The 21,965-nt window shown below is 48.4% G+C and overlaps 2 protein-coding genes across 4 annotated transcripts in view; one reads left to right on the top strand and one right to left on the bottom strand.

The window, feature by feature from the left end:
• Positions 1-6,470: 6,470 nt before the first annotated feature.
• CSRNP1 (cysteine and serine rich nuclear protein 1) overlaps positions 6,471-21,965 on the bottom strand; it is a 17,505-nt gene continuing 2,010 nt past the window's right edge. Inside the window, exons 1-5 of one of the 3 annotated variants that reach the window (XM_017828672.1) lie at positions 20,878-21,554; positions 14,791-14,986; positions 12,147-12,406; positions 11,381-11,677; positions 6,471-10,351 (exon numbers count right to left, since the gene is read on the bottom strand). In XM_017828672.1, the coding sequence (XP_017684161.1) occupies positions 9,368-10,351; positions 11,381-11,677; positions 12,147-12,406; positions 14,791-14,986; positions 20,878-20,946 (1,806 nt within the window). In that variant the 5' untranslated portion in view covers positions 20,947-21,554 and the 3' untranslated portion in view covers positions 6,471-9,367. Of the gene's footprint in view, positions 10,352-11,380; positions 11,678-12,146; positions 12,407-14,790; positions 14,990-20,877; positions 21,555-21,965 lie in introns of those variants that run through there. The other 2 variants (XM_017828673.1, XM_017828674.1) reach the window with 2 other exon arrangements.
• The window catches only part of LOC108504050 (collagen alpha-1(I) chain-like), a 3,178-nt gene continuing 2,404 nt past the window's right edge, over positions 21,192-21,965 (top strand). The window contains exons 1-2 of the mRNA XM_017828647.1: positions 21,192-21,280; positions 21,498-21,767. Coding sequence (XP_017684136.1) covers positions 21,192-21,280; positions 21,498-21,767 — 359 coding nt within the window. The remainder of the gene's footprint in view (positions 21,281-21,497; positions 21,768-21,965) is intronic.

The following is a 21,965-nucleotide window of genomic DNA, read 5'->3' as shown; positions in this document are numbered from 1 at the left end:
GGTTCTTGCTTCTTGTAAGACAGCACGTGTGATTTCTGCTGCTAGACTATAAATCATAGAAACACAGAATGGTTTGGGTCGGAAGGGATCTTAAGGATCATTTCATTCCAACCGCCCACCGTGGGCAGGACACTTCTGAAAGAGCCTGGAGCTGTTGGGCTCAGTAATGTCCCTTCTAAGAACAACTGCACAGCCACGTGTCAGGAGCATACCGGCACCTGAAGTCTTGCCTGACTATATTCAAGTTTTGCCTCTGAGCTTCAGAAGGAATTAAAAAACACAGATCATAGGCTTTGGGAAATAAGATCTTTTTAAAGGGAACATCTCAAACCGCTTCCAAGAATTACTCAGATGCTGAGAAGTGAAGTCTTAGAGTGCCTGGTGGTTTTGCAGAGTGCCCGATGCCTGGGCTGGGTGTCTAACCCCTTTGTACTTGGTGCATGGGCCATGGGGGAATTTTGGGGATGTCACATGGGGTCACAATTTCTAATCAGCCTCCATTCCTGGCCAGAACTGAGCAGAGCTGGGAACCACTGGGGATATTGCTGCTACCGGGACCACATTAGGAATTTAGTGAGTATGCCTGTGCCTTGACCCAACGCTAAACACCAGAGCCATCCCCCATCTGTCCCCTGATGTGAGAGTAGTGACAGGCTGCCCCTGCTCCTGCCCACAGCCCTGGTCTCCACAGGGCAGCTGTGGTCATCGGGTGCTTGAAACCTCTTGTCACAAGCTTCTCTGAAAGCCAGACTGGACATTGCTCCTTTAAATTCTTCCTCCACATAAGCAAGACCTGGACCTGTTCCTACAACATCCAGGAGGAAAAACCTCAGGCTGCACCCACAGGAGCGGGAGAATCAGGTGCTGGAGACGTACAGCCCTAATTCAGGGTCATTATCACATCCCCGGTGCCAAGAGCAGCGTTTCTTTCCGTGTTTCGATGACAGGAACAGCTTGTGCTGCTCAGCTGTGATTTATGGCGCAGGATAAGAGGGAGGCGGGAGCCTGGCAGCACACGGGTAGGGCACGTGTGCTTCTCCTGTGCCCTCATTTGCCTCTCACTATCCAAGTGCCTGGATAGAGCTGCTTGTTCCCTGGCTCTGCCGGGCAAAGCTGTGATCTCGGGAAGCCTGTGGAAAATGTGGTGCTTCACACGGGGTTTACTGTGTGGAGATGGCAGGTGTAACAGCAATATGTCCACATCCTTTTCTCCAAAACTCAGAGGTGAGGGTGCAACTAAACCAGGGAATGAACTAGATTTTTGAAAACTGGTGCTCCCCACATCTTTGTGGAGAGCAGAAAAAGGAGACAACCGTGGCAACAGAACTATCTGTTGGTCCCACCACGTGTAGGGTGTTCAATGAGGTGTAGGACCAGCCACAACACATTGAGCTATCTGGGGAGGTAAGGCTGTAGGAGCTGTGAAACACAGTGTGGGGGTGCAGGTATCAACTTAGTGCTGTTAGGGATGTCTGAGGACAACCTGTCCCATCCCATTCTGCTGCATCAAAGGGGCACAGATTTGCCTTGTCACCTCACCAGCCCCATGGGGATGTCTTCATACCCTTGAGCGCCTCAGCTGGCCCAAAACACAAACAGAGCTGAAGAGCTTTAAAATCACACAGACATAAGCTCAGCAACAGGACCCTCAGCCACACCACAGCTGCATAGAGATTTTCTGGTTATAGATATCTCCTCGTCCAAATCCTACCCTGGGGCTGCTGTTCTTTATCACAATAACCTCCAAAATCTCTATAGTTGAAATTGTACCACTCCACCAATCATTCCCTTGCTCACTTGCAGGCAAAAGTGATGGATATTGCGAGTGTGGCTACAAGAGGCTCCCTTGCCTCCTGACAGCTTTTCAGCCCTAATAACCAGAGAGCACTTTGGGATGCTTTGACTATGAAAAGCACTTAAGGACCATTAAGTTCTCATCTCTATTTACTACAAAGTAGCAGCCAAGTATTTATTTCCAGAGAAGTGTAATAGATAATAATTTCCCATGCAGTGTATCTCAGGGGAGCAGGTTTATTTTAGAGGTAGATCCTTCTGTGGTATTCATCCTGATGGCAGGGTTCTCCTGTAATGTTTTACCCCTGGTGTGTAGCTCATGTGGTCCCCAAGAAATCAGGTTCCCAGGCAATTTCAAGTCTTTCAGCCTCCTCAGCTGGACTGACCTGAAAGTCCCCAAAGCCTCTGCTTGTGACAAAATATTTCAGCTCCACTGGTTGCAGATATTCCCACTTTGGTGAGTTTCATGCACAAATCGATGTAATGGAGCCAGGTATGCCCAGCACTGGCATTTTGGTCCCTCACACAGCTTCCCTGGTCAAAATGTAGGTGCACCTATGGGGTTTTTTTGAGCACTTGCCTTATGGAGATGGTTTCATCCAGCTGAGGATGCGTGTGCCAGGCCAGATGTGGAAACACAGCCAAGCCCCAGGACATGTCCACCTCTCCTCCAAACCAAAGTGTGTCTTTTAAGCCTTATTTCATTTTATTTTAGTGTGATATCTTAGTGACATACATGGTGCTTCTGGTCCCACAGAGGAGGACAAGCATTGCCCAAGAGCACTTTGGCCAGCTGAGAGATTGGGAGAAGGAGGCAGCTGCCCAGTAGATGGCAATACTGCCATTCAGTCAGCAGCAGGCTTGGAGGGATAAAACAAGCTGATGGAAATGTGTGGATTAAGCAGCACTGAAAACTCCTAGTGGTCATAGCTGTGAAGGAGTCACAGAGTCATAGAATCACAAAATGGTTTGGGTTGGAAGGGGCCAGAAAGATCATGTAGTTCCAGTGTTCCTGCCATGGAGAGGGATTCCTTCAACTAGACCAGGTTGCTCCAAGCCCCATCCAACCCGGCCTTGAACACTTCCAGAGATGGGGAATCCACAACTTCTCTGGGCAGTGTCTCACATCCCTTACAGGGAAGAATTTCTTCCCAATATCTAATCCAACCCTGCCTTCTTTCAGTTTAGAGCCATTCCCCCTTTTCATTTTAAAGCCATTTCCCCTTGTCCCATCACTATGTGCTCTTGTCCAAAGTCGCTCTCCAGCTCTATTTGAAGCTACTTTAGGCACTGGAAGGGGCTCTGAGGTCTCCCTAGATCTTTCTCTTCTCCATGCTGAACACTCCCAACTCTCCCAGCCTGTCTCCAGAGCGAAGGTTCTCCAGCCCTTGGAGCATCTTTGTGTCTTCCTCTGGACTCGCTCCGGCACGTCCACGTCCTGGAAGCATCAGAGTTTACCACAGCCTCTGTGCCAAGAGGAGTTCACATTTCCTTTGAAGCTGGAGGCTGGAGAAGCCCTGTATGAGTTTCCCGGCTGGTTGGAGATGGTCTCCCTGCAAGGCCCTCTGGCGTTCAAACCGTGGCCTCTCTGCTTTTAAGGGGCTGCATCTCAGGAGTAAAACCAGGTGCAACTCACAGTTTTCTCCCTAGCCGTGGAAGGGCTGAGACCAGCTGACTGTCTGCACTCACCGTGAAAAACGTGTCCCAGCCCGGTGGCACCGAGCTGGGACTCCCGCCCCGTTTGGCAGCGGGTGGGGCTGCTCCTCCCCATCCCTGGAAATCGATGATTTACTGACCCCAAGTAAACCCACCCCTGCACCCCCCACCCTGCTTAGGGCTTCACCACCCTCTTTATTTTCATTTGTATTCTTTCTTTCCTCCACGCAGTCACCCCGTCTCCACCCTGCTCGCAGCACCCACAGGCACAGCATTACTCATCCCCCGCTCTCGTTTCGTTTTTCGGTGCCTGCACGCGTTGAACCGCGTGTGCAGCCACCAGACCAGAAAGCATTCCTCTCCGGGTGGCGGAACAGCCTCCGGAAAAGGGATGAGTCATTTGGCGACCAGGGGCCGGCGGGGACGGGGACAGGCTGTGACGCCAGGCTCGGCGACTCCAAACCTGGCGCCGGGCGGGAATAAGAGTCCCGAGGACTTTTCTCGTCAGGAACAGCTATAAAATGACGGATAGGATGGACTTTATCTCCGTCAGGGGAAAAAAAAATACAAACAACAGAACAACCCGGCAGCTGCAGGGCAAGGTCAGGGCAGGGGTGTTGGCTCCGCAGCAGCGAGGGCATTTCCACAGGGCCAGATCCTGCATGCGGTGAAATTGTGCCTGTCTTGGGAAAAAAACCCTTTTCTCATCTGTCTGGTCGATAGAAGGAAAAGGCAGGTTTGCACCTCGTGGCTGCGCAGTGTAAGTTTGTCCAAGGCCTTTGGCAAAGGCAATAAAAATATCCCAGCTGATGCCTCTGCATCCCTGACCTCTGTCACTGTAACAAGCACTTTCTCTGCCCATGCACATACATTTCTCATGGAATTCAGCAGAAGTTTGCCAGACCTGAGGTTTTGACTCAGACCTAGAGACTGGCTTGGCTTTTCCATGAAAAGGGCATTGTAGAATCGGCAATTATTGGAATGTTCCTGCAGCCCACTTGAATCTTAGTCTGTCACTGGTATGTGATGGGAAAAAAAAGCAAGGTCCTGCACCTGGATCAGGACAATCCCAAGCACAAATACAGGTTTGGTGGAGAATGGATTGAGGGCAGTCCTGGAGAGGACTTGGGGGTGCTGGTGGATGAGAGGCTGGACATGACCTGGCAATGTGCACTTACAGCCCCAGAAAGCCAACCATGTCCTGGACTGCATCAAAAGAAACGTGCTGAAAGGAGCTACAAGAGAGCCGGAGAAGGACTTTGGACAAGTGCATGGAGTGATAGGACAAGGAGGGTTGCCTTTAAACTGACAGAGACCAGGTTTGCATTAGATGTTAGGAAGAAATTTTTTATTGTGAGGATGGTGAGATGCTAGCACAGGTTTCCTAAAGAAGCTCCACTTCCAGGGATGCCCCATCCCTGGAAGTGTTCAAGGCCACAATGTATGGGGCTTGGATCAACTGGGTCTAGTGAAAGGTGTTGGGGGGGTTGGAACTTGATGATCTTTAAAATCCCTTCCAACCCAAACCTTTCTAGGATTCTGCAATTCCCCATGGAGATGCCCATGCCAGAAGCTGGTTGATGGGATACAGCACCTTGGGCCTGTTTCACCCCTGTCTCTTGGGGGTGATGCATCCCTGAGTAATGATGCCCTTTGCCAGGGCACAGCACAAAGTCGCCACTGTGAGCCAAAAACCCACCAGTGCAGCAGCTGAAGTTGTATGCTGGGGACTGTTCCCCTCCCAGTCAGAAAAAAGTTCATGTAAGAGGGAATTATAGACATAAATCCTATAAAAGAAGAAAACTCCACAAGAAAACACATCCTTCTGGGTGGGGAAATGGGCCGGGGTTCACCGTGTGTCCCAGAGCCTCCACAGACGAGCCTCTTTTCAGTGTTGCTGCTTTTACAGCTCAGCAAATAATTTGTAACAAATAGTTTATTCAATTAATTGAGCTTCCCTGCTCTGGGGGCAGATGGCAACCTTTAAAATCGGATTCCCAATGGAAAATTAGACAATGGCATTCTTTGGCCAATTTCCCTTGCTTTCAGGTCAATGGCAGGGGTTATGATTTATGCCTGTGCTGACAGACACAAACCCATGGGAGAGGTGTGCTTTTCCCTATCTAGATTCCTGGGATTTATTCAGCTTTTGCTTTTTACCATGGGCTGGCTCACATGCTCACCCCCTTCTTCTTTCTGTGCGGTTGCCAGAACCAAAAGTATTTTCTCTGCTTTTCCCCTGGGGCACAGGACTGTGGCGATGCTTGTTTTTGGCTGCATCCTTCCAGGTCCCATCCTTCCAGGAGTGCCATGGAGTGATGAGAAATGGTTTGTAAACCCACAAGGGAAAGTGGTTTCCAGGGTTTCCAAGAGATTTCCTAAGATTTCTCCTAAATGCTTCTGGGTGATGTGGATGCTGCCATGACTGTTGTCTATTCTACCATCCCACAGAGGGAGGCAGCCACCATCCACAAGCCCAGCAAGTTCAAGAAACACCCCACCCTGGACCCCAGCATCTGATTTTTACTTTATTTAGGGAAAAGAAAAGCGGTAATTGTGCCACAGAAGAAACACTGGTGGAGCAGGAAGCAACTTGAACAGGACAATTGTCAAATGCCACTGCAAGGTGATGTGCCGAGGACATTGCCATGGCACAGCTCAGCAGGGGCACCTCAGGATCTCCTGTCCACGGATCTTGCCAAGAAGCAAGAGGTTACATCTCATTTTTGCTTCCCTGGGATGTTTTTGGGGGGTGAGAAAAGCAATGGGAGTCCCCAAGCTCAGGAGAAGCCTCTTGGAAGACACCAAGCTGGGACAAGGGCTGCTCCTGCCATGGTAGGATGCTCCCATTTTGACACTTGGGGTGGGAACCCCAGCACACACATTAGCTTCAAAAAGGGATAAAAAGGACCAAAAACAAAGAAAGAAGAGACAACTGTGACACACAATGCACCATACACACCCATCATCCAAATTTCTGAACCACAGTGAAGGATAAACAGGGTGAAGACGCTGCCGTATTCAAACAAAATTCTTTTATTGAAAGTGTAATGGAAATTTCTTCATATTGCTTTGATGAAATGAGAGACAGCAGCTGTAGACAAATATGCTTTTTTATAAACAAATGCAAATGGATAAGGTAAAAATAAAGCATTTTTTTTAACTTGTACCTTTAAGCAACATAATCACAATATATACACAAAGAAAGCTAAAATAAAGCTATGTTGAAACCAAAGCGTTTCAACCAATACATTAGATAATTACAGATTGTGTCAATAAATACCCAGTTTTTAAACTGTTTAACAGGCGACTTTTTACACAGATACCAAGAAAAAAAAATTATATATTTACAATTCAGTGCCCTGGGGAAAAAAAAAAAAAAAAAGAGAAAAAAAATCTTTTTTCTTTCTTTTTGGCACCAATACAAATAAAAAGAATAAATTATTGAAAAAAATCCACAAAGGCAGGAGTCAATCCCAATCATTCATTAAAAAAAAAGTGTGTATATTATATATATAAAATATGTGTATATATTTTATATATATAAATATATATATGCAGAGAAACCTAGGAATGTTATAAAATATATTAGTGCCAATAAATACAGAACGGTACCAGACTTTCAACTGTCAGTATTTCTGATGCAGTCTTGAAGGATAGAAACTACCAGTTAGGGAGATAACTGAAGGGGGGATTTTTACAGTCTAAAAGAAACGACGACGACAACAAAAAAAAAATAATAATAATAACAATAATAATAATAATAATTATAATTATATATATATATATATCCAGGAAATCCTCCATCTGCCAGTAGTATTCCTACAGTCGCCCTCCTGCCCGGCGGGGGGGTCCCCGGGGGCGATGCTTTGCGGGAGGATGCGGCAGCGAGCGTGGGGCGAGGATGTGGCTCCGCTTCCGAGTTGACCGGCTCAATTCCAGAGAAGATGTACAATTAAATAGGAATAACAACGATTAAAAAAAAAACCCCAAGCAACCCAGCCTTCGCCATATTCGTACGCCAGAAGTTTCCTAAATTGCCCGCAGGTTTGCGTGAGGCACCTGTGGATGAGCAGGTACCCAAGAGCACCATCCCTGTCGTCGGGGATAGAAACAGTTCAGCCAATAGAAAAATCCTCGAATCCATATTTTGGGGTTATTTCACCGTGTGTCTCTGCACCCCCGGGAGTTCCTTCCAGCTGCTCCAGGGCTGTGGGGCTGGGACACCAGAGCTGTGTCCTCCCCCTGTGCTGGTAATGCCAGGAATCGCTCCCATCAACAAATTTTCCAAGGGGGAATTTAAAGCCGATAGGTTTTAAATCCATTTTGTTTTTTCCATACCACTGGTGTAGGCACTTAGTGTATCACTGACGTACAGATTTTATGTCCAGTTACATCTTGTGGCCAAATAGTGTCTTGTTCTCAAACTGATTTAAATAGCAAAAGGCCAAGGCAGCCTCCCGTATCCTTCCTATACATGATCATTTATCTCATTTTAAAAACCAAAAGCCTTTAGTTTTTCAGCTTTGTCTTCAGGTATTGTTCTTTCTTCCCTCAAAAACCGTACTCAAAGGATAAATAACCCAGTAAACTTCATATCCATCTGTTTTACTTAAATCACCTGATTCACCTCCATAAAAAATTAGTACAATCAGCCTGATCCACTGGATTTTGGAGCTGCAACATCCTCGGTGTTCGGGAGTCCTAAGGAGCACTTGCTGAGGAGCTTGAGCACAGTGTTGCTGTTTTGGCTTTGCTCTCCCAAAGCCCCCCCGAGGGCTGCAAAGGTCCTTATCTTTACACCTCCCCACCACTGCTAACAGTTCCTCTGCATATTCAGGCACCATAACTGATGGGGAAAGATCTCATGGCCAAATCCTCAGGAAATTAAATAAATTATAAAATAATTTACAAAAAGGGGTTGGGTTTTGTTTTGTTTTGAGCTAGTTCTTGTTATTTCTTAAATAGCTGGAGGTTTTGCTTGTTTTGCTCTCCACAGGGATATTACAGAGACCAGACACCATCTGAGGGCTGAGGGAAACCAAGGAATGTTGCACAAACGCTTCCCTCGTCCCTGCCCTCCCACCCACTTGTGTTCAGCATTTTTAGAAATGTGAAGTGAAGACCAAACAGCCAACATCACTCAGACTCAGAAAAACCAGGGTCATCTTCCTGTTGAAGACCTTATTGCCCTTCCAGGTCATCGACAAACCACAGTGCTATTCACGTACTACAGGTAGAAAATAAATAAATACAGATATATTATGCAAAAAAATATGATTGTACACATAATACATCTGAGGTATTACCAATTTAAATAAGGTTTCATGCTAGTTCAAGCTTCGGTGGCTAGTTAAATTCTGGAATTTGCAATAAATAGATGAAGAATGATTATGTATATAGTGTATGGATCTCTTCTGTAAACCTCGTCCGATTTAAACGCAAGAGCAGGTTGGGCTGACTCTTACGCAAACCACAAATTTTCACAATAAATACAGCTTCAAAAAGTTGTCTTAAAAAGTTCCTGCAACACTGAAACGTTTCTAGAAGGGGCTGTGTGTACGACTGGCAACGTTAGCGAGGAGTATTTCTCAACGGGTCTTTTCATACAAAACACAAGGAAATTCTTATGTGAAAGTCTTTTTGCCCTCCCTCCCCTCCCTATCCCATCATGAGAGTTTAGAAATTTTTGCACAAACAGCGAGAGAACTGATTGTAGCTGCAGTATGTCAAAACGTCCACGTTCTATAAAGACCAAAAATAGTTTATCTGCTTAGAAAGTCTTTTGTTGTTGTTGGGTTTTCCTCCTTATATTTGAGTAGCACAATGTCATCCTTCTGGTGAAAGTTTGCCCATCCAACTGTTCTTCCATTTTCCTTTTGGCTCCAGTCCTTGTTGCCTGAGCCACACGGGTGTTTCACACTTTCACTGTCTCCATCAGCGATGACTTGATGGCATCCTCCAAAAGTTGATTGTCTGTGAAAGGGGCCGGGGTTTCAGGGACGGATTCAGACAAACCAATGAGGGACTCCAAGAAACAGGAGCCCTGATCTCCAGCTTGCGGGAAGCCTGGGAAATTAGGCAACTGAAACTGTAACGCTGAGAAGTTATCGAGGTTCTCGTACTCCTTTAAGGAGTTGTAAAGCGGTCCCAAGTTATAGTCCGAGAAGGACTGGAAGAAATCCAAGGAGTCAGAGGAAAGGCTGAGGTCGGCGTAGCTCTTGGAGCAGGGCTCGGCGGGGGATGAGGTGCAGCAGGAGAGCCCATCACACCGCATGTGGGCAGCATCTTCCAGCAAACCACCGCTGTCCTGGTTGGCATTCTCGTCCAGGCACTCCGAGAGGTGGGACAGGTGGCCAGGGACAGGCTTGGCCTCACTGCCATGGTCCTCAATGAAGAAGTCAGCAGGGTGGAAGCAGCTGAGGTCATCCTGGCCATGGCCACCCTCCTCCTCGGCATCCGAGTCGTTGAAGTGAAGGATGCGCGCCAAGCCGTCGTCGTCCACGTCCGACTGGGATTTGTCGGAGGGGAGGCTCTCGTAGGGCTCCTCCAAGTCTTCACTGGGGTGGGAGGAGATGGAGGAGTCCGTCATGTCACTGCTGCAGCTGTTCTCCCCCAGGGCCTCCAGGTCAGGGCTGAACTGGAAGGCAGGTGCCAGCGGCACTGCGCGCTCCTCCAAGGAGCCCTTCCCTGCCGTGCATCCCAGAGGCGGGAGCCGCTCCCGGAAAGGGGGCTCGGCTTCCAAAACCTTCTCGCTGCTCTGCTGCTGCTTCTCCAGCTCCAGCTTCATGATGGTGTGGATGAAGTGTGTCTGCACACGGGCCTGGTTGAACTCGATCCTGCCCTCGGTGTTGCCACAGCCATCCTTGGTGCAGCCGCAGGGAAAGGAGGTGTGATCCATCTGGCACAGGGAGAAGAAGAGGTGGAGGATTAGGATCAAACCAAGCGGCACAAAGTCAAAACCGCCTGCAACTCACCCACCCCAAGAAACCAAGTAACAGCTGAGGAGACAAAAAAAAAAAAAATGCCCTGCTCTTTTGAAGGGGTGTCATAAAAAGTTGGATTTCAGTGAAGAAAATCAAAAGATTCAAAAAGAAAGCAAAATATAACGGTCCACAAGGAGACATAAGGGGGCAAACGTGAGTTTTTCTATTTATTGCTATTTATAGATATCATTATCTGATCTGCAGCAGCCACTAGAGGGGGGCTGTGGCCCACACATGGAGCACCCGTGTGCACCCATCTGACTGTGTGCATCCACCTACGCCACCTCCAGCCTCCAACCACCACAGCAGTGCCCAGAATAGGGAATACGGCTCCTCAAATGCAGCTAGCCAGGCACCCATAAAAAAATAAGCTGAAAAATATAACACACTAATTGAATACAGAGGGATTATCCCACTGTGCAGGTGGCCTGCACAGCTCGCTGTGGGCTGATGCTCAGCTGACACTCCCACGTTCTCCTGAGCGCGTTGGGAGTTGTGACACACGCCAAGGGAAAACAGAATTAAAAATAAAACCAGGGGGAGGGGGAGAAATCGCAGCCTTGCGTGAGGAGCAAGAAGCTTTCCCTTGCAGACATTCCCACGTGGCCCATCTCCAGCAGGAGACCAAGCAGGTACGGGTCTCGTGGGGACACACGTGGTGTGTGCATTCTTGCTGCAGGCTCAGGCACATCCCCACGGCTGCTCCAGCAGCACAGGGATTGCTGCATGTGTGATTTGGGAAGTGGACGCTTTCAAGCAGTGTCTGCCTTGCAGCCTGGGGAGCATCTCCAAGACCTTTCCTAATCTGCTCTGCTCCGAGCATAGTTGGGAGCGGACGCACTTTACAGGCTGCTCTAACCCTGTCCTGCTGGCTCCAAACCCCCCTGCTCTTACACACAGCTGGAGCCATGGTGCTTCCCCACGCCCAGAGGTGAGGGCAGTACCTGACACTTAATGCCTGCCAAGCTGCAGCTGCAGGTCTCCGGGTCGCAGACCTCCCGGCAGTCGCAGCCGCAGTCCTCCCGGGACAGGCGGATGTTGTGCAGCTCCCGCTTCTCCTCCTTGTCGATCTTCTTCACCCCCACGGCCTTCAGCAGTGCACGTCTCTTCTTGGCAGGGTAGGGCTGCAGGAAGAACCCATCCTCCAGGTCCACGTTGCTGACGTCGATGTCGTCGTCGGAGATGTCATCGATGGTCAGCTGGTTGGCCTCCTGCGACTCCTTTGTGCCGTTCATGGTGAGCTAAGGGAAGAAAATGGACAAAGCATTAGTGGCCTGTTGAGGATGCAGAGCCATCAGCTTCCCCAGCTCAGGGGAAACGAGAAAGGAATGACTTGCCCCCTCCATGATGGCCAACCCCAGGAACAACATCTGTGTCAGAGCCCCCAGAGACCTGACAGGGGCTGCTTCCTGGGATATCGAGTGTCTAAATCAGAGATGAAAAGATTTTGGGAGATGCTGAGAGGAGTCTCAAGTCTAGGAATAGAGGGGTACTACCAAAAGAATAAAAACATCTTCAGTGTCTTTTCCATCACTTTTCAAAGATGGAGAACCAAGTGAAAAACCCACACTGGAGCCTGTGTTTTTTGGAGACCCAAACAGGGCTAAGGACTGATGCCCCCAGGTCTCAGAGAGGCTCCTACTGAAAGCTGGCCAATTACTAACGACATCCACCAACTTCTCATCAACCCAGCCCCATGCTCCTACTCACTTTCCATTTCAACGCTTCCAACTTCTCCTCTTTTAATTTCTCTTCAAGTTTCCCCCGACGGACGTTTTCCTGCTCCTTTGAAAACTCCGCCAGCGTGAACTGCCGGGAGGAGCTGTGTTTGCTCACCATTCCCAGGGTACAGCCCCCACGACTAGGCACGCTCGTGAACCCCTGGCAGCGTGGGAAGTAAAACACAGTGACCCGGTCAAACTCCACATTGTTCTTCTTTAGTCGCTTGGATTTCTTCAGGATAGACGTGGCTAAAAATGAAGGGGAAAAAAAAACAACACAAAGTCAGTGATGCCATCCTGCAGATAGAATAGAAATGTTACAAACAGGCTGTAAATATCACAAACACCAGGACTTATAATTACTCTCTCAACAGGGACATGATAGGACAAGGCTACATCATTGCTTGTAGCAATCAAGGCTACATCGTTGCTTGCAGCAATCGAGGCTACATTATTGCTTGATGGTGTTTCAGCAGCTAACACTTCAAAGGTGGGATGAGGATGGAGAGAAAACTAAGCCAAGTCCTGTTGCAATGGAGTCGCCGATGAGATTGACCCTACGAAACGGCTGCTGCTTCTCCTTCCCGCTTGACTTCCCCCAGGAAACATACATTTGCTTATTCTTCACGTGCAGCAGAGCATAACGAACAAGCAACCAGCCATCCTACACGTCTGTCTCTCTAAACCCACACACCCTGCCCCACATTCAGGAGCCCATGGTCTGCTCCTGGGATGCTGTAGCACCGTCACTCCAGCACTGCATGGCTCCAGCTTTTGTGGTAGGGCAGAAAGTAGCCCAAACGGCTGGGTTTTTTTTCTGGTACTTCCTTTCACCATCCACTGGGAGGAACTCTGAATCTATAGTTTATTCTCAAGAGACTCATTTGAGAGCAGCTGCAAAGATGTTAATCTTTGTGCAGGTGATCCCAGGGTAAACATGGCAACACATGACTCTGGTTTATCTTAAACTGCTGAAACATGCTACACACCATTTAAAGAGGAGCCTCTCCAGAGATACCTGGTCCTGCACATCTGCACATGCAAATGCAGCAGATGTAGGGGGACTAATTAGTCAAGGCAGGTTCAGAGTCAGTGAGTTTCCACGAATGTAGCTGGCCAAGAAAGCAAAGTGAGGCACAGCAGTACTGGGCTACACAGCTGCAAGAGAGTGGCAGGAACAAGAGCCAGCTGCACCCAGATTTGGTGGTGGTGGGTATTTTTGGTCCTATTTTTTGCTGATTAATGGGTGCTTTGGTGGCCACCATGGAAATTATGGGAAGAAATAACCCAGAAAGGATGGGTGACTCCTGCAGAGCTGGGACTGACCTCTGTTCTTCAGGTGGAAGAGACATAGGTCAGGAGCCAAAAAAAGGACTGTGAAAACCTGAGGGGCTTGGCTGGTTTGGCTTGGCCCCGAAGGCTGGGAAAGTGCGAGACTGGACAGTTAGCTACACCCACATTTCACAGGTCTCACTTGCCAAAATACAGCGTTTCAGTTTCATGGGGAAAAAAAAAAAAAAAAGAAAAAAGAAGTGTTCACCCAGCTGTGTCAGCAGCTTCTGCTCAATAGCTGGGGGTTCACACTGGGTGCTGCAGTCGCTCTGATGATATCTTTGCGCTGCGCGTTGCACTTTCATAATAACCTTGACTCAATCTTCTAAAACACGAGCCCTTTATCAAAAGGCAAGTTAACCACTGCGATCATCTATCGACTGAGCTGCTGCACTTTGGCATTTGCTTCTCTCTCCCTGCACCCCTCCTCTGAAACTGTTTTCCCATTCCTGACCCTTTTCCAATTGAGCCAGGGAATACAAAAAGTTCATTGTTTTGTCACAAAACCTGGGAAGACAAGCAAGAATGAGACTCTTTATTATTACAAGACTTCTAAAGCCTTTTCAGACCACTGCGTGTTTGTGTATGTCTGCTAAGTGGACCTTGACTGCTATATACAGTGGGTGTTCAGTATAATTTACTAGGCTGAACTATTTCTCCACCATGAAGATGTTCCTCTATTGTATCTTTTATTTTTCCCTTCACATGGCAGATAAAGGGTTTTACAACCTTGCCTCCTGTATGTTTTCCTAAAAGCTCTCAAAACTGATATTGCTGGGAAAACAAAATAGCATTTATCTGTACTAGCAGCGGAGGCAATGTCAAACATGTCATGTTCTTTGGCAAAGTACCCAACTCATGTAGGAAACGAGTTCTGAAATGGTAATTACACTACTGGTTAATCATTTTTGAAAAACAGTGTTATGGGCCTTTGCTGTCTGATTAATTTTTTGCCTATGGAACAGCTTGACAGGGAATTGAGGGCTGGTGGGATGGTCCTGCAGCATGGGCTTGGAGGCATCCACATGCCTCTGCACATCCAGGTCCTTGGGTTTCTATTCCTGGAAATTTGGACTTCAGCAAAAATACGATAAAGCAATGACAAATACTGGGAGGAAGGGCTGAAGATCCTGAGGATGCTGAATGATTATAAATTGGTGTCATGACAGGCATTACAGCCACTTCCACCCACAAAGGTGTGCTCCAAGGGGGGACTCTGTGTGAGGACCCACCAGCATGCTACAAAAAACCCATGCAGAGGCATGGCCAATCCCAGGAAAGGGGCTGCTGGAGATACTCACGGGTGAAGCTGGACGTTAAGGCAGAGCTGGGCTTGGGCTCTCCGCGGGAGCTCTCCTCGTCAGTCTCCCAGCCCGAGGATGCTGAGGAGGAGAGGGGGGAGCAGGAGGAGGAGGAGCAGTAGGTACTGTCATCCCCCAGCTCTTCATACTTCCTTTTCAATACTCCACTCATGGTGACGCCGTATTTTTCATATAACTGGAAGACAAAGGAGAAAAGCAAAATGAAGCGCGGGAAATACTGGCAGTTTCTGATGATGAGCAGAAAGGCTTTAGCCCCCCGCCCCCAACAAGGCTCCTCCACCAGATCCACTTGGCCATGCAGGTGTGATTCCCAAAAAGTGCTCCCCCCAAAATACCACACCTTACTATGCTCGCTGTGAACACCTGCTGAATTACTCTCACATTTTACAACACTGAAGAAAAAACAACTATCCCAGACAACAAACTGTCCAGAAACCAATTCAATCAACACAAATGTTATCAAACAGTAAGTATTACATTTTGCTTACTAATTCTTTTATGTTCGCTCTCCTTACCCAGATCGCTTTCTATGCAGTTACAGCTTTAACGTCTTGCTAATTACAAAAATAAGCCAGTTTGCAGAGAACAATCTGTTGGCATGATTTACTTGCTACAGCCCCCCGGGGAAACAGACTTATTAAATGAAGCACTGAAATACAAATATATCAACTGTGAAGAACAGCCCTTCTCCTCACAGTGCCTTTCATAGTCAGTCCCCCATTCAATAAGCTATTCTTGTTTAGGCTGGGTTATGTATCAAGCATAGTAGCAATTAAAAACAATGCAGCTAATTAAAAACAAAGAAGCTCTGTATTTGCCTAGATTCCTAAATTTCCTTCATGCTTTGCCCCTGCTCATCCTAAAGAGAGGAAAAAAAAGAAAGAAAAAACAAAAATAACTGTGTTGCATCTTTTTAAACTTTGCTTTTATAAAGTTTGTACAATTTCAGGCAACAAAAAAAACCCCAAAACAAAACAAAACAAAACAAAAAACAAAAACAAAAGCCAGAAAAGCTACAAACTTTGCCTACAATAGGCTTGGACAACACTCTCAGGCACATGGTGTGATTCCTGGGGTGGTCTTGTGCCGGGCCAGGAGCTGGACTCGATGATCCCTGTGAGTCCCTTCAACACAGGATATTCCGTTATTCTAATGAATATTAGCTCCCACCCAAGCTGGGATGCTCCTGCACCGATGATGGACCATTCCACCTTTTAGACACTGGCAACACCACCCCAGCTGCCCCTGCTTCTGCAGAAGTCTCTGCCAGCTTATTTTGAAGCCAGTGAGCCATTTCCAGAACTGAAACCCAGGCTGCTGCCAGAGGGGTGACTTGCTTCATCCCCATCCCACCAGGCTGTAAGACACAATCACAGTGGCAGAGATGCAGTCCCAGCCCAGAAACTCCTTCCAGCAAGGAGGGGAGAGCCCCAGCAACGTGGGATGCTACTAGCCACCCCATAATACACAGAAGCTAAAGCATGCCTAAAATTTGGACAACACAGAGAGTAAACAGCCCCAGGATGGTGACAGCGCAGATACAGGGGTGCCAGACACCGAGCCCCCATCCCCTCCCACCACCTGAAACTCCTCCACAGGCCAAATTAATCCTTTGCAACCTTAACACTTTCTCCCCCTCTTTTGCATGTCTGAAGTTAATTTAAGTCCCTGAAACAGAAAAAAGAAGACTAAATCTGCCCTTCTGACAGCCCTAAGCAGGCAGCACAGACCCCACACCAGCTTCAAGAATCTCCCCATGATGGGATTTTCAATATCCTGACAGCGCTGTGCAGTATCACATTGCAGGATGGGAGCACATGCAGTACCTTCCAAGCCGTGCACCAACCCTCGCTAATTATGTTTACCATCAGCTTCCCAGGAGACAACAGTCCCCTAAAAGGTCAGAAAAGTCTCCAGATGAAGCAGTTCCCTGGCCTGAAGAAGTTAATCATTTGCTGCAGCACATGTTTATGGGGCCAGTACATCCCCCACGTCCCCGAACCTGGGGGATGGGGAGAGGTGATCCCTCCATCCCTCCTCCTCCTCCTGCAGACCTGGAGCTGCAGGTGGTTTTGCCACAGAGCGGTTGTTGGGTTTTTGGCCTTAATCCAAAATAGATGCAGAGAAGGTGGATTTGGCCACCCTCCAGCCCCAGCAGCACATGTCCTACCCAACACCTGGATTAACCCCTTTTCTGCCTGCTCCACAGCAAAGCTGAGCTCACAGGCAGCCACGATACCCAAACCAACAACCTGGCTGCATTTACAAAATATTATAGTTTTATTATTTTTATATATACGCCTTCTGCACTGTCTCACATTTGCTTTAGGAAAACAACCAGGAGCACACAAACCCTCCAAATCCAAGGCAGGGGTCCGAATCAAAGCCTGGGCTGCAGCCAGAGGTTTACAGACCCCATTGTCCACCTGGAACGGCCAAAAACTTTGCAAAAAAAACCCCACAGCTAGCTTGAAAAAGCATCAGTTTGTGCTACAGAGTGGTCACTCGCTGCTCCAAAGGACAACTCTAACACTGCCAGTGAGGGAAGCCACTGTAGCCAAGGGAGGGAAAAATCAGCTCCTCAGAAAGCCCCTAGGGGACACATCCAACAGCAAACAGCCTCTGAGACACAATGTTGATCACATCCAAGCCTCGTGGGAGACACCAGAGGGTGGTGGAGCAGCCAAGATCACTCTGCTGAGACAGGGATAACTCCCAGGTCCGGACCAAAGATGCAACCCTGACACTCAAGTCACCTGCAAACCCACCAGCCCCTCAGGAGCCGCATCACATCCCCCCAGATCACATCACAGGGAAAACCGAAGCGCCCTTCTCAAGACAGAGAACTGAGCTAACACAAACACCAAGCCAGAGCCAAGGCAAGCTGTGCAGAAGATGGTGCAATTCCATTTATTTATTTTTTAAATACTGTCATCAGCCAGAAGGATGAAGGGAGGTGTGTGCAGCTCCCATCTACGAGAATGAGCCAAATGCATAGGAAAAAAAACCCAAACACTTCTGGCAGGCTGTCTTCTTCAAAACACCTATTGTTTTGTTACTGCAAAGTAGGTGTCGTGCAAACAGGATTCTCAATTAATGGGAAAGAGCTGGTGAACCTGTTGCCCACCAGCCAAATACATTAATTTTCCTCTCTAATGCCTTCCCCCTTATTGCTGATTTATGGCTGTGATGTTTTCCAGGTGATGTTTTCAAATCCTTCTCAGGAGTGATGTAGTTGGGCTGCAGCCATTGGTGCCCACTTCTATCCACCCCCAAAATATCCTCTAGATGGGGGTATTCCTGTCAAAGGCAGGACAATCTTCTCCTCCCCTCCTCACCCCAGCACTTGGGACCAGACTTCCCACCAGCAATTTGGATGCTGCCTTTAAACCCATGTCACCAAAGCTTTTGGCCACTCAGCCAAAAAAGCCCAGAGGCTCATTCAGACACAACGAGGATATTTTAATTGCAGTAATTTTGCAAGGAACCTTAAATTCACAGCGATGTCTTACAAGGAAGCCCCAAAAATGTCCACAGTAGCATGGAAAAAATAAATATCTATATCTAAGCTTGCCATTGCAAATCTCTGCAGGCACTGCCGAGTGCAGGATTTTACCACCTTCTCCTTCTTTTTTTTTTTTTTTTTTACATAACCTGAAATAAAATAATCCTATCTTCCTTTTAGTTGCCAAAAAAGACATTCTGTTCTTGGCTAAGACTTCTTACTCATCTATTTTACTGAAAACAGCTTTTGGAACAAGTACATAATGCAATGGATCAAACCCGCAGGAATTCCTCTCTGGCACCAGAACTCCCACTATCCTGGGAATACTTTCTAACAAATATTTAGCCCAGATGTGCATTCCTTTCTTTCTCTCTCCCTCCTTTTTTTTTTTTTAAAGCATTAAAGTTTGGGTGGGGGAATTGGGGGGGGGCTATCCAGTTTGGGGGGAAGGGAATCGAATCTGCAAAGTCCCATTTCTGGCGCTCAGCAAGTCGCAGGGTAAAGCTCTAATACACTGGAATGCGAGGAATTAATGTTTTAACTATCCTCCTCTTGGACGACGTCTCAACAGTAAATATTTCGAGTAATTTAGATTTAAGAAGGTTTGGCATTTGCTTAGCCAAGCGCAGAGGAAGGCAACTAAAACTCCTACCAGTGTCCAGTCTCCGAGAGACTGCACAAAGAGGCATCGTGGCTTTGGGCAGAATTATGAGGAGAAGATGTTTCGGTGTTACATTTTGGGGCTGCAGATGTGCTTTGAAGCGACAGGCGATTACAGCAGTGCAAGCAAAGCAAAGGAAACTCCTCACAGCGAGTCCAGCAGCTGCCTTTGGTTGTGCCACAATTCCCATGGCATTGCAGGATAACGCCTATGAGCAAGGGTATTTTAAATTTTGAGGGTTCTGTTGGTGAAGCATCCTAAAGAATGGAAGGATCCCAAATATTTGCATGAGTTATTGAAAGCAAAGTTTCTTTTGCCAAGCAACAATCCCTGCTACCCCACAAACCTCAGTGCAGTGCACTGAAAATATTTATTTTCCAGTGACTTTTTGAACTGGCTTGCTGACTTTAAAGCACAGCCTGTAGCCCAGGAGACAAAGTGGACTCATCCCAGTACACCAAGGTGGACTCTTCTCGGCACACCGGGACGAGGGCTCGGGCGCCGGGAGTGAGTTAACAACTCTGCTGAGCCATGAGTCAGAGCGGCTCCCGCTCCCTCCCCCAGAGCTGCAGTGGCTGTGCAGGTCTAGCAGGAGTAAATATTAGTTTAAAAAACACCACCGCATATTTTAGCCAGGTACAGCTCCGAAGGCGACTCGTGGGGCAGAGCTGAGGGAAATTTTTGGGGTTGGTGTTTATTTGCACTCAGCCGTTTATTGCGGGTAAAGCGACCTCGGTGTGAGAATCACCAAAAACTGGTGTGGAGCTGAGCTTCCCCTTTAGCTATCCCAGAAATTTGATGTCTAACAGCAGTGGTGATTCCAGTAACACTTCTGGGGTTATTTAATAATCACCACACTATCAACACTGATTCACTGCTCGCCCATTTAACTATTTTAATTCTTTGCATATTTACTTAAGTGGTTTCCCCAGTGCCTCTGTGACAGCCTCCGCGATGACAGCACTTCCCAATTTTGGGGCTGACAGAGCCAAGGCAAGTGGGATCATCCCATTGGGACCCTCCAGGGGACAGTCCCACGCGTGTCCCCAGCCACGCAAAGCTGTGCTTTCCAGTTCAGACCAGATTATTTTCACTCAGCTGGGTCTAAGGTTTCATAACCTTGCTCTGGTTAAAAATAGCCTCTGCCTACTATGCAACAGCACAACCCAAAGTACCCCGTGCCATGGAGCAGGAGCATGAATCAGTCCAGAGCACCACGAGTTTATTCTCCTGTCAGAGACTGAACAAGCAAAGTGCCTTCCCTGAGAACAGCATCAGAAGTCTTTACTCCATCTCCTAATTTTTAGACGGCCACAAAGAAAAAAAAAAAGAAAAAGGCTTGTCAGATTTTTCTACCAAGCCCTTATTTCTTGCTGACAGCTTGAAAGGTAAATAAGAAACATTAGCAAACACATTAAAGGTTATCTGACATGGCCCGAATGAAAGGAGGTTGGGATGCACTCGGCGCTGATTGTGCTGTAATAAACACGAAAACAGCATAGTGTGCTTTGTCTAGGAAAATCCTCTATTTGATCACACCTCATGAATAATTCACACCAGGTTTCCATATTTGTCCTCCTGTAGGTACACGCTGTGCGTTACCTTCCCTGCTATATATACGCACGCATTTCCTGCGCTGAATTATTAAAGGCTTTGCCGGGAGCTGCAGAGTCTCTCCATGCGGAGAACAAACTCACCCTCCTGAAAATAAACCCAGCCCCCTCACCCCTTGATGGGCTTTATCTGCAAACTGCTCAGCAGAGGAAAACTAAAATAATTTTCATGGAAAAATAAAATAAGAAAATAAAGTACTAATTGATGATGAATTCCTAGTAACAAACGACAAGACTGGCAGTGCTGGGTTAAGGGTTGAACTCGGTCTTAAGAGGGCTTTTCCAACCTTAACGATTCTCTGATTCTGTGACTCCGAGGTTTGTAAATGGTTGTGAGGGTTATTCTCTCCATCCATCCCACTCAGGCATTCCAGGCGTTAGTAAGGCTGAACTGCTTTAGGAAAGGGCTGTCCCTATGTGTCAGCCTCTTCCTACAGCGACATTATGTAACTCGGAGGTGACAGACACTTTGGAGTATGCCGGGGGGGAGGGGGAGGCAAGCAAAAAAAAAAAAAAAATTACAAAAATCTAAGAAAACTTAGTAGTTTGGGGGGTTATTCCTATTTTCCCCCTTTTTCTCAGGTGGGCTGTAAAAGCCGCGATGTTTTATTTCGGGAGGCGACCTGAGGGGGGGGTTGAGGGGTGCCCCGCTCCGTCTGTCCTCCCGTCGGTCCCTCCGTGCGCCCGTCGGTAGGTGTTGCTGTAGCGACGGGAAAGCATCCCCAGCCGGGCGGATTTGGGGAAGAGCGAGCCGGCAAGGCTCCCCCCGTCCCCCCCAACCTTTCTTTCAACATCAAAAAAATTGGAACCGCAGCCGTGAGGATGGAGCACAGCCTGGACTGACGGAGGGGGGGAACTCAGCGCTACTCCTAGTAAATATTATAAAGGTGTTCGCATGTCCGTACAGCGCTGCCGATGGGAAAGTGCGGGGGTGCCGGGGGCGCAGCAAACCCCCGTACCCCTTCCCACAAGGAACGCCGTCCCGCTCCCTCGGGGGGGGTGGTTCCCAGAGCTTCCCGCCGGCTCACTCCCAGCCCCGGCCCCGCCGGGCTCCGCTCGCCCCCGGGCAGGACCAGCGCGGCCAGACGGCGCCGCTGCGGCGCGACCGCCCGGGCACGGGCGGCGGGGACCGCGGGAAGGGACCCCCGGGCAAAGGGGACCGTAGAGGGACCCCCAGGCGAAGGGGACCGCGGAGGGACCCCCGGGCGAAGGGGACCGCGGAGGGACCCCCGGGCGAAGGGGACCGCGGGAAGGGACCTCCGGGCGAAGGGGACCGCGGGAAGGGACCTCCGGGCGAAGGGGACCGCGGGAAGGGACCTCCGGGCGAAGGGGACCGCGGGAAGAGACCTCCGGGCGAAGGGGACCGCGGGAAGAG

The sequence above is a fragment of the Lepidothrix coronata genome, unplaced genomic scaffold, assembly GCF_001604755.1.
Source record: "Lepidothrix coronata isolate B3197 unplaced genomic scaffold, Lepidothrix_coronata-1.0 Scaffold151, whole genome shotgun sequence".
NCBI classification, from domain to species: Eukaryota; Metazoa; Chordata; class Aves; order Passeriformes; family Pipridae; genus Lepidothrix; species Lepidothrix coronata.
The sequence above is the reverse complement of the archived record's forward strand: the minus strand, read 5'-3'. Positions and strand labels throughout refer to the sequence as shown.